The 16,526-nt window shown below is 37.4% G+C and overlaps 3 protein-coding genes and 1 pseudogene across 4 annotated transcripts; all 4 read left to right on the forward strand.

Moving 5' to 3' along the window:
* The first annotated feature begins 1,282 nt into the window (after nt 1-1,282).
* Nucleotides 1,283-2,391, forward strand: LOC113340192 (RING-H2 finger protein ATL67-like). Of its 2 annotated transcripts, XM_026585404.1 has the most exons (2): nt 1,283-1,540; nt 1,631-2,391. In XM_026585404.1, exons 1-2 carry the CDS (start codon nt 1,460-1,462, stop codon nt 2,192-2,194), a joined length of 645 nt encoding a protein of 214 aa, XP_026441189.1. In that variant the 5' UTR covers nt 1,283-1,459; the 3' UTR covers nt 2,195-2,391. The 2 variants fall into 2 exon arrangements, with proteins under 2 accessions (XP_026441189.1, XP_026441188.1); XM_026585403.1 differs by having other exon boundaries at nt 1,286-2,391.
* Nucleotides 2,392-4,948: 2,557 nt separating this feature from the next.
* On the forward strand, nt 4,949-6,328 carry LOC113340113 (annotated as a pseudogene).
* A 3,968-nt stretch (nt 6,329-10,296) lies between these two features.
* Nucleotides 10,297-11,490, forward strand: LOC113340115 (putative F-box protein At1g71320). Its single transcript, XM_026585327.1, has one exon. The coding sequence runs from the start codon at nt 10,297-10,299 to the stop codon at nt 11,488-11,490; it is 1,194 nt and encodes a 397-aa protein (XP_026441112.1).
* Nucleotides 11,491-14,674: 3,184 nt separating this feature from the next.
* On the forward strand, nt 14,675-15,046 carry LOC113340116. Its single transcript, XM_026585328.1, has one exon. It carries the CDS (start codon nt 14,675-14,677, stop codon nt 15,044-15,046), a length of 372 nt encoding a protein of 123 aa, XP_026441113.1.
* Nucleotides 15,047-16,526: the final 1,480 nt, after the last annotated feature.

A 16,526-nucleotide genomic window follows, 5' to 3' on the forward strand; every position in this document is an offset into this window, starting at 1 on the left:
AATAATAAATTGTTCTTAACCAAATTCATCAAGTATGGACAAATACTTTTAAGCATAAGTAGTCATATTTCGAGAATAATATTTAAGACAAAGTTGACTCAAATTTTTGTTATGCATGCGCTGTCTAATTTAGTCGTGCGACAATGGCTCATAGATATAAAGGTGAAAACTTTGAGAAATAGGTGGTTCAGTCTTCACTTACCTTTTGAATTTGAAGTTCTCCAAAGCTCCCGTTGATCTTCGCCTTCAAACGGTGATATCCGATTCTCAACTACACAATTATGTCCTAATCCGAGACCTGAATACATGTAGACTAGAAAATCAAGATATAGTTTTGACAACTAAATTTGACAACAAGCTTGAGATAGCAACACTTGTGAGTTCGACCAAGCAATGCTCTAACACATTTTAACTATGTATTTGGACCTAATGATTTCGAGGTTCACCTTGGTCCAAACCATTTTACCTTTTTTTAGGATCGCTAACTTTTGGTTTATACCTGGTCTTACTCTGACTCCCCATTTTTCCAGGTATTTCTAACCTCTAGGGTTTGAATATGTACCTGGTCTCCTCAGTAATTGATTTCCTTATTTTCTAGTGATCTGTAACTTCCAGGTTTGAATATATTCATGGTCTTACCAATAACTGATTCGCATATTTCTAGGAATACAATGAATCTAGTCATTTGGTATAGAAGGATAATCGCTGATTGGACTACAATCATCCTTCCATATTTTTTTACTCAAAGTCCGATGCTTGTCTTGATAAGAATTATTGGCTGAGACACTTAGGCTAATATTCCAAACTATGTGATACAAACAGTTTGGAAGCGCATCTAGGAATTACTTTCCTACTTCCGAAAATCAAAATCCATAAATTAGTTATTTCAGAATGACTTCTTAAGATAATTTTTTTTTTGTGAAACAAAATAATTTTACTTATAACTTTAACCCGATATAAACATTTCATCCAAAACATCCATAAAACCATCATCATTCAAAGTTCAAACTCTTCAAATTCAACAACTCAAAAAAGTTAAAAAAGATTGTTAAGGTCTCAAAATCACTCATGATTTAGACTAACTCAATGTCTCAAACAGTAAAAGAGAAGATTAAAAAGTAAAATTCCTTTTGCAAAGAAAGAAACAAGACCACTCCACTCCACAGGCCACACCAAGCACCAACCCACTACCACCATTTAATACTCTTCACTCCAAAAAAAAAAAAAATCTCTCACACTCTCACTGTCTCCAGTCCACTGGTGTATGGATTCAATTCAATTTCTTTCATTCAAAACAAAAATAAATTTTTGATACCTTCGAATTTAATGCTGCAGCTGGGGAAACCCACCCACCACCACCACCACCTCCCCCCCTTCCTCAAAAAAATATCCTTCTCTCTCCTCTCCCCAAAAATGAAGAATAGAAAACCCTTCTTTTCTTCCCTTCCCCCCCTTCAAAATGTCCAACACCACTCCGATCCCCACCCCCAGTGCTTCCTCCACCACCACCAACACCACGTCTTCTACCTCACCAGCTTTTATACCCAGCAGTTTTGGACCCTACCCTTATAACTTCAACACCGGTGACCAAAACCCATCTGGTGGTGGTGGTGATTATTTCTTGCAAAACCTAACCAACCTAGGCCTGGGTTATGCAATTGCTATTGCTCTAGGCTTTCTTGTTCTGCTCTCAACACTGTTATTAGCTTCTTATGTATGTTGCCGTGCCCGTGCACGCAACCGCAACAACAATCATCAATCACATCACCATCATCAGAGTGATCATGTGAGTCATAGTAATAATGGGATTATATTGCCTAGAATTATATTTGTAGCTGAAGATGATGATGAGGAGAATGGTATGCGAGCAGATGAGGAGAATATTGTTATGGGTCTTGATCAGATGGTTATAAATTCATACCCCAGATTTTGTTATTGCAAAAATGAAAAGGATTTTGGGAAGGAAAATGATTCGGTGTGTTCGATTTGTTTATGTGATTATAAAGATGGTGAAATGTTGAGGATGATGCCGGATTGTAGACATTATTTTCATCTTATGTGTGTTGATGCCTGGTTAAGGCTTAATCCCTCATGTCCTGTTTGTAGAAATTCTCCATTACCAACTCCATTGTCTACTCCTTTATCTGAACTTGTTCCTCTTTCTCATTATCCTGCTGGGAATCGAAGAAGGTAGCCCCAATCTTACTTTTTTTTTTTTGGTCATTTTAGTATTAGTAATTAGTACTAGTTCTGGCTTGTTTTTTTTTTTAATAATTATTATTTTGGTGTCTTGATTATGTATAAATTTTGTGGTTAAAGGTTTGGAATTTTAATGGGATCTTGGATTGATTTACTGTGATTGTTATGAAATTCTTATGGGGTTGACTTCAATTCTTTACTAGATTATGTAATTGAATCATGTACAATTCTGTAGTGTTCTTCAATATCTTTGGATTGTGTGGGCATATAATTGTGCAGAGGTTCTTAAGTGACAGATCATGAGCCCATAGGCCATAGTTCCAATTCATTAAACATGAAATCGACTATAAGATTGATTCAATGTAGGGGAAATGGAGTTTGCAGAGAAATTCTTACTAGGATGACATTTAGTTATCTTTCAAGAACCAGCACCCGTGTTTGTGTGAACTGTGATGTGAATTGTTACATTAATTGGTACTAAAAGTGATTGCAAGGCCGAGCGAATTGGGGTTTGCTTAGAAAACTGCAGGGTTGCCATAAGCTGTAAGGTGCAACAGCTACTAGGATGACTTGGGTTGGATGATGCAGATAGTTTGCCTTTGCAGGGATTTGGTTTTTACTTTGTTGCAGTACAGTAGTCTCATAATAGCTACAGAGATTGTTTTGCAGTGGCAATGTTCTTGTTCTAACTTTCAGTAGTTTGTTGTGAGTGACATACATACAAGTGCAGTTTGAATGAAAGATCACATTCAACTAGGTCTTTGATCACCGGGTTTGTTACCAAAAAGCATAACATTGAGAGGAGAAGAAGTGGAGAAAATTCAACTCTCATATTCATTACTGTTAGTTAAGAGTCACATGGACCACTTTCAAGTCCACTCATTTTCTTCTATTATTGGACTAATAATATGGATCAAGGACTTGAAGTTTGGCTTGAAATCTCATTAAAACACCCATTTAGTTAGGTCTAGAATTTATAAGCCTTCACCACTGCTTTTAATACAGTTCAACATTTCTTCTTATTTTGTATTTGGAGACAATGGTGAAAACTAATCACCTCAACATCTGAGATAGATAGAACACCGTGAATTCCACGGAGTTTTTTTGGCTGAGATTTGAAACACATGGGTGCAAATCTGATAGAACACAATGAATTCTATTAGATTTTTTCTAGCTGAGATTTTAAACACGCAGGTATAAATCTAATAGAACACAGTGAATTTTTTTGGCTGAGATTTTAAACAGGTGGTGTGTGACATTTGATTTCTTTGGCTGCTACCAGTATTTTCAAGAAAACATGATTTCATTTCAATTCATTTTAATAAGAGTGTTTTAGTGTGAGTGGATTCTTCTAATAGTTAAGACCAACAACTACCCCTTATCAATAAAATCAGAATCTAATCAAATCTAATCCCAAGTAAAACCCTATTTTTATAACTGTTGGAAGATTTTTTCAGTCTCCAGCTCCTCCTCCAAACATAAAATATGAGTTCGAGATGTTCAAGAACAAAGTCAACGCATCGGTTATTGGTCTACTTACTTTATGGAACCCCACCCCCCACCCTAGTTTGTAAGTTCGCGAATGATTCGCGAATCATTCGCGAATTTTTTCGTATCACGAATTTTACCATCTTATTCGCGTACGTTTGCAACTCCGAACCCAAGTCGCGTATTATGTGGCATTCCCGGATTATTCGCGAATCGTTCACGAATTTTACGTATCCCAAATGATACGTCCGCTTAATTTTCCATAAATTCTTTAGCTTTTACTTTTCAAAGACTCCATTTTTTGGGCTTTACTGCCTTCCGAGCATACACGACCGAATATTAGACGTGTTGTAATTTTTATGAAACAAAAACGACCGAAGAGATTTGAAGGTGAAGGTGAGAGAGATCTCGAACTCACTAACCAAGCATCTAAACCACCATACGACGTCCTCTTGGATAACTAATGTTGTATATATTATTAATATCATCATATTAAGTTTATTTTTTCTTTAAATAACTCACACATATGCATAAAAATTGGTCTATGACCTTATAAATACAAATTATTTGTTATATATAGATACCGAATTTTCAGAGCCGAACTCAAATTTATAAATCGAATTATACACATACGTATGTCGTTCCGAATTACCGACGAATCACGTCACGTTGACCGAATTTTGGAACGAATCTGGATTTTACAAAACCGTATAATACTCGTACGTTTGCCGTTCCGTGCGTTTGCCGAATCCCGGATTGCTAACTAGGCCCCCCACCATGTGTTCCCTGTTTCCAGCACAATTTCAGCTTTGGAATCTTCTTCTTGTGCCACGTGGATCTACTCTTCTTGGAGACTGAACATGGATTGGTCCTGAACTGAACTCCTACTCGGACAAGGAAGTCAGTAGATCTACTCACTGGTGTCCAACGTTTTTCTTTTGCATCATCCTAAAACCTCAAATCCTCAAAAAAAAAAAGTACTGGAATATCATCATTAGCATATGCATGCATGCCTTGGGAATTGCAACTGATCTAGAGAGGATGATGCCTGAGAATGCCTTACTCTGCACATAACAAAGGCTTGAAGAATGCTCCAAAGAGTGGTGGAGTGAACTCTACTCTCAAAATCCTTCATTTCCCATCTTCAAATATCTCAAGAAGTTGCAAAATTCTTCAGGTGATCTCTCTATCTGTTATGTCATTTTTAATGGATTGAACCCTGTTTGGATTGTTCTTGACTAGTTTTGAAGGAGGAAAAACAATGAGGAACTCAAGTATTTTTAACAAGTTAGGGATATGGAAAGGAGGAATACAAAGTTTCATCTTTGCATTGGGTTTATTTGCACTTGTCCTTAGTCTTGCAACCATATCCAGATTCTACTCTCCTAGCAGTTCTCTCATCAATACTGAATCCTTATGCAAATCTGTCCACAACAGTGAGATGCAAGGAGGAGGAACCGAGAGCTCTGCAGCAAAAAAGACTATACAAGCCGTTATTCGGAAGATTGAAGAAGAGATAAGAAACATGAAAGATGCACCAACTGAATCAGCAGCATTGAGGTACAACACTTTCCTTGCAGATATATTAGGTGTTCTTAAATCAGCTCAAGTGCCTGTAACACAATTTGAGATGGAAAATTTGGATAGAGTGGTTCACCCTTTAGCGAAAAGTAGTGAAGAGGCCGTAGAACCCGCAAATTATTTCCTGACTGAAGAGATTAGAAAGTATGTTAAGATCAAGCCGAATAGACTTGGAAAACAGAATTTCATGGGAGCTAATGGAACTTTTACTAGTATAGGACATGCTTGTTTTTCAATGAAGAGTGATTTGCAAGAATATATGGATTATGATGTCGGAGATATCTGCAAAGATGATTGGAAAATTGCTCAGAAGCTGATGGTTCATGGTTGCGATCCGATGCCTAGGCGGAGATGTTTTTCGAGACCTCCAAAACTATATTACAAACCGTACCCGATGAATGAGTCGCTGTGGAAGCTTCCTGACGATCGAAATGTCCGTTGGAGCGGGTACAGATGCAAGAATTTCACATGTTTAGCTAGCAATACTTCAAGAAAAGGATTCTTCAAATGTGCCGATTGTTTCAACCTTACCCACCATGAAAAGCCTAGATTGAACACAACTGCGGACTTTCTGATACCCGAAGTGCTAAATATTAAGCCGGGGAGATTCGGATTGGATTGGATTTCAGTGCTGGGACAGGAAGTTTTGCTGCAAGAATGAGGGAATTCAATGTTACTATAGTTACAGCAACAATCAATTTTGGAGCTCCGTTTAGTGAAATGATTGCTCTTCGAGGACTAATCCCGCTTTACTTGACTATAAACCAACGACTACCGTTCTTCGATAACACTCTGGATATCATACACACGACGAGGTTTCTAGACGGGTGGATTGATTATATGTTTCTAGACTTTGTGTTGTATGATATGGATAGAGTTTTGAGACCTGGTGGTTTACTTTGGATTGATAGTTTCTTTTGTTTGAAACATGATTTGAGAAATTATCTGGAGACGTTCAAGATACTTGGATATAAGAAACATAGATTTGTTGCTCGATAAAGATGATGACCGAGAAGTGTTCTTCTCAGCAATACTTGAAAAGCCACCAAGGCCATTTTGATACTGCTTCGGAAATCTCCACCAACTGTTATCATCTTTCTTTCTCTCCACTTTTACGTATTCCTTCATTGTAGTACATTTTGTGACATGCCTCGGTGAATAAAGATAGATAGTTGTTACAGTTTTGAATCGTAACTGAGAGATTAGAAACACAGTGTGTTTCGATGTTGTTCCATAGGAATAATAAAGATAAATAATGGAACATATGTCCATAAAAACAAACAAATAGGGATGGCTGCAACTAGAGACAAAGGAATTGGAAGCCGTGGGAATCTACGTCCAAGTAAAATGCAAAGTGTAGCGCTGAAGGCAACCATCAAGGAAATTACAGAGACGAAAAGAGTTCCAATCCCGAACATAAACTTTTTGGGGATGGTTTTGAGGAAATCATCATGCTTATATTCTGATGTCAGGAGAGCTAAGAACAAAAGAAGTGATGAAGTCGAAGAGAACAGCGCCACTGCAAACACTACGAATGAGTCCTTGTACAAGAAAACTGTTATTGCTATCATTGTCACTGAAATAGCCACCGGGTGCTGTAAAAGTTGCAGCGAAAACAACTGTAGCTACCAGTGCAGATACAAATGCACATGATTGGGAAGTATCTTTCATCCATTTCTCTGCTTCCGCAAATGCGCCTTTGTGACACTGTATAAATACTTCTTGAGGAGTATCTCCTTTATCATTTTTATGTATCTTGTATGCTGGCGGTACAAAACTTTCCACCTCCTGCACAAAAAAAATTCTTAAATTGCTAGTATTACTTATGGTAGGTTATTGATTGCCTCGAGTCTCTTACCTTAAACCATTGAAGATCTCGTTGCACCCGCAGGACTTGTTTGCTATTCATTGAAGAATTCCATTGTTCCAAACTTTGCAGGAAAGGTTTCTAAACACTCCTTTACGAATTCCATTGTTCCAAACTTTGCAGCAGTGTTCAAGATGCCTGTAGCGCTGAAATACTGTATGACTTGTTTGCTATTCATTGAAGAATTCATTGTTTCCAAAATGAATTTCATCAGTTTTACAGCTTCTTCATGCTTCATTTTTAACGTGCATACTTTGCGTCCTGGAACTGCAATTAAGAGACGGCCCTCAATTAGAAAAGGGACAAGGGCACTCGTCCTAATTCCTGAGCTTGATTCATCTGTCAGATCGTATCATACATGTTTTGCCTTTTACCTATTTCTTTTGCAACTTTCCGGATTACTTCACCCATCTGATGACACACTGAAATAGAATCAAACAATCAAAACTTACATGGCTAACTTTGCAAAGGGTGTAGTTTATGCCGTGTGCATCGCATTACATATATATGCATTATGACTGGCAATTGTTATTCGAGACATCCTTGCCATGCTTAGAATTTTTACACTGTAAAGGAAATTTGGCGTACCTCTTGGTGAAATGGGAATGCTGAAACACTTCAAAGGCTTCTCCGGATCCATGTCGCCTTTGGGAATTGATGACAGGCGTAGTAGAAGGAAAATACACTGATACATAGTGAGTCGAGGTCCTAGTTGCCTCAAAAATTGCTTTTTCCTTCTGCAAGTCGTGCTTGACTTGTAAGAAAAGTTGAGAAAAGAAAAGAAAAGAAAAAAGAACATGCGTTACACTGACATGAGTAAACGATACGATCCCAGAATGTGAGCTCATTTCTACTTAGAAAATCATCGCATGTTGCCATCATTTCTAATGCACAAGCACCCTTCCCTCTAGGATGTGCTTCGATAGCCAATTCTGGGTACATTTCGATCATATTATGGGCAAAATCTATACATTACACAAAACAGTAAGCACATACTCGTATCTATACATGTAATTGATTCGTTAATGGATTTGGTTATGAATATGATCACTACTCACCATAAAAACCATACCCAATTATACTACAGATTATTCGACGACCCAAATCACCAGAGAAAGGACTCGGATTGAAAATATTTTTTGTCATAACATTGTAGAGATAGCTGATCAAGGCCTTCTTTTGTTTCTTCATCGAAGCATGATTAGCAGCATTTAGAAGAGGAATGCAATTGAAATTATCAGGTATGCATGTCAGTTTTGGATTATTTCCCACAATTTCTTTTACAGACAGCAATTAGTGCAGTTTCACCGTCGAAGTTTTGCAACCCGAGTTGTTCAGGTGTCATGATTTCCACAAGCTTTTTCACAAACTTGAAGTGCCCTTCAAGTGCAGCTATATGCAAGGCCGTATCAGAGGAGATTGTAATCCGTGCACCAACTTCATTCCCGTCAATGGAAATGAATTTTTCAGCCTTTTCCCAGTCACCTTCCTTTGCTGCGTGGTACAACGGTAGGTACTTATTGAGATCCACTGTCGTTGGCCTTCTGTCAATAACTTCAAACCTAACCTGCATATATATATAATAACAATAGAAAGGAGTTTAACTTAACCAAATTTCCTAATAATGCTACATGGCTCCCTGGATCCAGCTATATTTTGATTGTCATATCGAGCTGCATCAAGATAAGTAGGTTTACCTGACAAGGAAATGCGGCCATAAATTGCAATGTTTCGATGTTAATCTTGTGTTTACTGATCAATTGATTTTGTTTTTCTGTAATGGAGTAGATCTCTGATTAGCATTTGAAGACTGTATTTGAATAGTCAAACTACATATTGGCATCTCCACATATAATGTGGATAATAAAATAGCTGCAGCTTCCTTGCAAATGAAAATCACAGTAAGAAATATATAAGAAATATTATTTTCTAGGGTCTTTGTTTACTTTAAATGTCTCATCCATATCTGGAATCCTGGATATGCATCATATGGGTTGTCCCCCTTAGGTTAAATGAACTCTTACGGAGCTCATCAAGCAACCTTTGCATGTGAAATAAAACTTACGAGTAGTTTTAATTTCCTTTAGTGATCTACAGAACGTGCAACCGTTCCCATGGGTTGCCAAGGTGAGCCATGACCGGTCAATGGGTCTCCCTCCCGTCTTTATGTAACTACCATATTTGTAATCCACTGACCAAACAATGGGTCTCCCTCCCGTCTCCACAAGAAGTTGTAACATATTATCACTTGGTTAGAATGTTTGCAATCTTAACTGCCTGGTATAGAATGTTTGTTGGTCACATCACTTGGTTACAGCAAGACTACTTATAAGGTGGTGATTGTCCCATATGTTAATAGTCGGAGAACTGAATTTGAAATTCAACATAGATTATAAAATAGGAATTTGCAATCTTAACAACATAGATGACAGGAAATTGAGTACTGATGGTGGATTGATGCAGTCAATTAACATTCCTCCTTATGAGTATGATTGTAAGGGTTTGGCATTCTCTTCATAAGAACATCAATGTGGAACATCACCCCGGACCTTCACCCAATTTCTTTTACTTCTGTCCAGTGAATATAGATGTTGTCATCTTTCGCAATTTCGGTCACTGGTGTTGCTCTAACCTTGGAACTGCAAAATGTGAAGCACTCAAACGATTTCCAGCTCTGTCTACTGCAATTGAATGCAGCCGCCATTATCTTAATTACACACCAAAGGCGACCATAATTTAGTAGTCTTTTGTTCATGCATTTTATTCCTTTTATAAATGCAACTATTTGATTTTGTTGGTCATGAATAAATAGCTTAATAATGTTCCTCAAACGGACTTTTGACAGTACACCTTAGTGATGATCTTCTTTGAATCTTCTGTTTGCCATTGGATTAGGAAACCTATCTCAACGTGGAAACCGATAAAAACAGGAAACCCACCGTTTTGCTTACAATATATGTTGGGGACTGTCACAATTCGGATCACCGTATTAAAAGTTTCTGAATTTAGGGTTTTAACTCTTAAACATTCAGAGTGGCCATGACATGCACTAGGAGAAACAGAAGCAAGAGTTGTAGGGAGTCTGTTTATTTTTTGTTGTCCTTGATGATGATGATGGTTATCTCATTACTTGAAGCACAAGAACTGTTAAATAAAAGCTAATGGTACTAAAACTTATCTTGATGTTCAATAAAAAGGGAAAATCTACAACAAGAACTGTTGAATACGGTCATGAATTACCAGATGATGTACTGCTTAAGATATTCTTCCATCTCCCGCTGAAATCTGTCTATAAATTCAGGTGCGTGTCAAAAGTATGGCTGTCTCTACTTTCCAACCCATGTTTCGTAAACAAACAAGCTACAATACGTAGTCTACCATGGGCATCTCTCGACTGTATAGATTTTGATGGTATTAAACTTGTTTGCCCCAAAACTCGTATAGATTCTTATGATGGGTTCACCTTTAAATTCATGTTAAATATAAACCCTTTCAAGGAGACAGTACCAAAACTAAGAGTTCTAGATTCAAGCGATGGTTTGGTTCTTTGTTCGCATTGGGACAGTTCCAGACTTCTCAGTAGGTACTATATTTGTAATCCAGTTACCAAACAATGGGTGTCACTACCTTCTCCACAAGCAGCTGTAACATATTATCCGCGTGGTATAGAATGTTTGTCATCGACATCACTTGATCACACCAAGAAGACTACTTACAAGGTGGTGATTATCCCATGTTTTGATTATCCAAAAACCGAATTCGACCTTCAAGTATTCTCTTCTGATACAGGTGAATGGAATACGTACCGAGTTTTGAGCGCAGAGGGAGTCTGTACGTCTTATCGAACACATAATCGTAATGGATATCTGTTTTGGATAGATAATGACAAAGTCAGAATTTACAATCTCAACAACATAGATGACAAGAAACTCAGTAGTAGTGGCGGTGGATGGATGCAGTCGATAGATTTTCCTTCTAAGGGAGGTAAGAATGGTCGGTACACTTTTCACAAACTTGGGATTTCAGAAGGGTTTATTGTATACGGAGTCCATAAAAGGTTGGAGCAGACTTTGAGCATTTGGGTTCTCAAGGAGGAGTACATTCTTGGAGGATGGGTTTGGCAATCTGTTCATAAGAACATTAATGTGGAACATTCTTCAGGATCTTCACACAAGTTTTTTTACTTTTGTCCAGTGAATCTGGATATTGTGATCTTTAGCGATTCCGATCACTTGTGTTGCTTTAACCTTCAAACTGCGGATTGTGAAACACTCGTTCAATTTCCGGCTCTTTTTTCTGCAATTGAAGGGCCCCGCTATCTTAATTACACACCAAAGCCGACCATTATTCCGTAGTCTTCTGTTCTTACCCAACTTGTATACGGACAGTAATGGCTGCAATTTTTCCTCCCGTACTTGTACTAACTTCATTCTTTGTATTTATGCATTAAATTCCTTAATGTTATTACAGTATTATTGTAAAACTGGTATTTCTAAAAACAGAAAACCGATCTATATAATTGGATTAGGAAACCTATCTCAACGTGGGAACTGACAAAAACAAGAAACCCATTGTTTTCGTTACAACATATATATATATATATATATACAAGTTCAGTAAACCCGCGCTATTACACGGACTAGTTTATTATTATAGGTGTTCGTTTATTAATTATGGTTCCCTTTTATTGATCTCTCTAGCTTACACTTATAAGTAGCATCTTGATTCTTGACATTCATATTGATATTGGAAAAATTGTTATCCAACACTGCAACATTACTAAGCAAATATTATGCCGATGACGCAGAGACATGACAAAGGTGGTAAATTAATGTGCAAAAATATCACTACCTACAAAAATAAAAACAAAAAGAAAATAACAAATTTATAATTTAGAAAATGTTACAAAAGCAAGAAAGTGACAGAAACCACTTAACTGGATTGTTGTAGCACTTTGTTTTCCTTCTGTAGGAAATCTGAAAACTCTAACTGGTTTTTGCCATGGTAGATGTGAAAGATCGTAGAAGTGAATGGATAATAGCATGACAATGTTTTCATATATATTCATATATATGTATCCTAACACCCTGTTAGCATATGTCCCCTATATTTGTGTTCTGGAAAGACGTCGTGTAGGAGTGAAATATCGCACATTCATTATGTATGCGAAACAAAGATCATTTAATACAAGCGAAGATCATCGCACATAGCAAAACTGAGATGACTTATCTGATGATATCAGCATAGTCACGAGTAAAGTGTGATGATCTGTATGAAGTATAAAGTGTGCGAAGTTGAGTGAATGTATATGAGCGATTGTAACGAACAGTGATTCTGAAAATAGGGGTCTATTAGCTGTCATCCACTATGTAAAATCCTATATAAAAGGAAGGGCTATCATGTAATGAGAGGGAGAGTGTGTTAGACAAGAAATTAGGAGAGAGAAAGTTTATTTGGAGAGCAAGTTAATTCTTTGTATTATCTTGTATCCAACTTAAGATCTTAATGAAATAAATGTTGGAGCGGAAGAAGAACCAAAAATACTAAAAATAGGAACCACAATGGATAAGGAAGAAGAAGAAAGAACAGTAAATATTTTGTGAGAGTATAATGACATAGTCGCATGGAGTATGGAGAAGATGCCAGGAATAGTTCCGACTGCCGCGTGCCACAAATTGGATATTAAAAAAAATGCAAAGCCATTTAAGCAAAGAATAAGGAAGATCGCAACAACATATCATCCTCAAATAGAAGCAGAGTTACAAAAAATGTTGGAGGCAGGGATTATAAGACCGGCAAAATATCCAGAATGGATAGCAAACATGATCGTGGTGCCAAAGAAGAATAAAGGGATCAGGATTTGTATAGACTTCACTGACTTAAACAAAGCGTGCCGAAAGACAGTTTTCCTTTGCCAGACATCCCGCAGATGGTGGAATCAGCATCAGGAAATGATAGACTCTCGTTGTTGGATGGATATAAAGGTTATAATCAAATTCCTTTAGCTAAAGAAGACCAAGAACATACTGCCTTTTTCGCACCAAGAGGATTATATTGTTATACGAAAATGCCATTTGGATTGAAAAATGCGGGTGCGACATATCAGAGAATGGTAGAGAAAGTGTTTGCGAAGTGGATACATACAACATTGGAAGTCTATGTGGATGATATGCCATTAAAAAGTAAAGAAGCAGGAGACCATGTAGATAACTTGAAGGGAATATTCGAACAGATGCGAAAGTTCAATATAAAGGTAAACCCAGAACAATGTGTTTTCGGAGTGTCGCCGGGAAAATTCTTGGGAGACATAGTATCAAAGGAAGGAACTGAAGTTGATCCTGAAAAGGTAAAAGCAGTGCGAGATATGTCTCCCAAGAACCAAACTTATATAAGTAAAACGTTCAACTCTGTAGAGAAAAACTATTCCAAGATTGAAAAACTAATTCTCGCGCTGGTTTATGCATCCTTCAAAATTCGCATATACTTCCAGGCTCATAAGATTAAGGTGTTCACAAAGGTGCCAATTGAGCTTGCAATGAAGAATTCAAAAAGATCAGGGAGAATTGAAAGATGGAATGCTCAAGTGGGGAATTCTGAGATTAGTTATGAGGTTTTATTTTCACCTAAGTCACAGGTTATTGCAGAGTTCCTAGCAGAATTTCCATTGAAAGAAGATGAATATGTAGAAGATATGATGGATGTAGATGAAGAACATGGGAATCTTAAAGATTTATTGACATATCATAATTCAAATAGATGGGAGATACTAGTAGACGGATCGTCTAATGGAGAAGGAAATGGAATTGGTATTGTCTTTATTTCACCAACAGGAGCGCGAATGGCTTACCTATTTAGGTTGGAGTTCGCGTCCAAAAATAATGAAACTGAGTATGAGGCAGTTGTACATGCATTAAAGTTAGCTATCGAAATGGAGATAAAAGATGCGCGAGTAACTAGTGACTCACAGTTGGTAATTCGTCAAATAGAAGGTAAACATAGTACAAATGAACCATCTTTGCAGAAATACAAAAAGTTGGTCATGGAGTTAGAAGAGCATATTCCAAAAATAAGTTGGAGACACATAGGCAGAAAGGACAATATATTCGCAGATGCATTGTCTTTCATACCTTCCATGTTAGTGGATCCAGTTGCCCGATTCATAAAGATACAAACACTCTTTTTACCATCTATAAAGAAAGAAGAAGAAACAGAAACATATGTGATGATAGTAGAAGACAAGGAAGAAGAACTAATGAACGAATACATAGATTAGAGAACTGAGATTCATTTATATCTAGAAAAGGGAGAGGTACCAAGAAAAAGTTTAGAAGCACACAAGTTAAAAAGTCGTGCGACGAATTATGAATTAAGAGATGATATCTGTATAGAAGATCATTTCTTGGACCTTCGTTTAGATGTCTTACGTGAAAAGAAAGAATGAAAATTTTAAAGACATAATATTATGGGGATGATGAAAATCATAGTGGAGGAAGGTCACTTGCATACAGAGCAAAGATACAAGGATATTATTGGCCGTACATGCATGAAGATGCAAAAAAAGTATCAAGGCGATGCGAAGAATGTCAACATCATGGGAAGAAAATACATGAGCCCGAAGCAATGCTAAATACGTCAGCGAATGCGTGGCCATCTGGAAAATGGGGTATTGATATTGTAGGCCCAGTTATACTAGGTACAAGACAAAGAAGATATTTAATTGTCGCGATAGACTATTTCACAAAGTGTGCAGAAGTAAAAGCAGTTCAACATATTCATGACAAAGACATATTCACATTCATTTTTGAAAATATCATATGTAGATTTGGCATCCCTGCACAATTAGTATCTGATAATGGAAAGCAATTTGGAGGCGAGAATATAGAGATGTTACTCAATGCGTTCAAAATTTAAAGTGGAAAGTCTACCCCTCTATATCCACAGAGTAATGGACAGGTAGAAGCAATTAATAAAACAATCGCAGACACATTGAAGAAGAAGTTGGAAGCATAGAATAAAGGGTGGTGCAAGCAAATACCTAATGTAGCATGGGCATACTGAACAACAAGGAGAGAAGCAACAGGAATGCCACCTTTATGTTTAACATATGGGGTAGAGACAGTGTTACCAACATTGGTCATTATCCCTACAACAAAAAAAGAAGCGTGGGAGAAGAATCTAAGTGCGGATTTAATTTTAACAAAACTGGATGATCTGGAAGAAACTAGGGAGGTTGCTCTGCGACATATGGAAAATTATCAAAGAAGATTAGATCGAGAATACAACAAACGATTTAAGATAAGAGATTTTCAACCAGGAGAATTGGTGCTACGGGAAATACCGGTTTATCAGAAAGGAGGAGATGGGAAGTTAGAAAAATAGTGGGACGGACCATATATAATAAAAAGAATAGTTGGTAATGGAGCTTATGAGTTGAAGGATCCTGAAGGAAGAGATGTAGGACGCAAATTAGATCGTCCTTGGAATAGGTTATATTTGAAGAAGTATTATCCATGAATACTTGCGATATGAATCGCACAGGTGACAATGATGCGTAGTTACGCATGCGAGTTCATATTTTGAGCATGGATGTAAAATTCAATTCAATGAACAAGTTTGAAGATTTCGCTCAGTTTCAAGAAATTATTTCATAATAAAAAGGAAAATGTAAGACCTTAATAGAAGGCAATAGAAATAAAAAGTCTAATTAGGTAGGATACGCATCCGAATGTGGCGTGAAACCTAGTTCGCATAAATGCAAGAGGCAAAAAGTAAGACCTATCGCACGTTATAATCGGGGAAAACCTGGTAAGCATGACTCAACGGAAAGCAACATCGACCCTGGAACTTGAGTCATGGAGATTTGGGGTGAGAAAAACGAAAATGCCTATCCAGGAAAGACACCTAAATCGAAAGATTGGAGTAATAAGATCTTTCCTAAGGAGTGAAGAAACATGATCAGGGCGTCGAGGTACACGGTTGAGTCAAGAGTGCCAGGGGCGTCTGGAGCGTACCTTTCCACTCTTGACAAGTCCTGATTATGATGCACTCGGTCCGAAGATACCTCACTTAGGGTGCAGTCTCATAACCATAAACCTTATCGATGGAGGGATAAGAGACTGCGAAATCAACTGGTTGTTGTATTACCAGATGGGAGGAGCCAACCTTAACCCGGTAGAGGTAAGCTTCCTTGAAGGGGCAACCGAGGGGAATATAAGGACGGCACCCTCCAATAAGGAGCTGAATTGTGTCAAAAGACCTAAATGTCATGAGGTTTTTTACTCATGGGAATATTACGGCTTATCATATTTACGCACATAAGAAACCTGCAGAGGTAATAATACAAGAGTATGATAAGGCGAGATCAATGGGTCATTACATTTAGTTGTAATGA

The sequence above is a fragment of the Papaver somniferum genome, unplaced genomic scaffold (genome assembly GCF_003573695.1).
Source record: "Papaver somniferum cultivar HN1 unplaced genomic scaffold, ASM357369v1 unplaced-scaffold_21, whole genome shotgun sequence".
Lineage (NCBI taxonomy): Eukaryota > Viridiplantae > Streptophyta > Magnoliopsida > Ranunculales > Papaveraceae > Papaver > Papaver somniferum.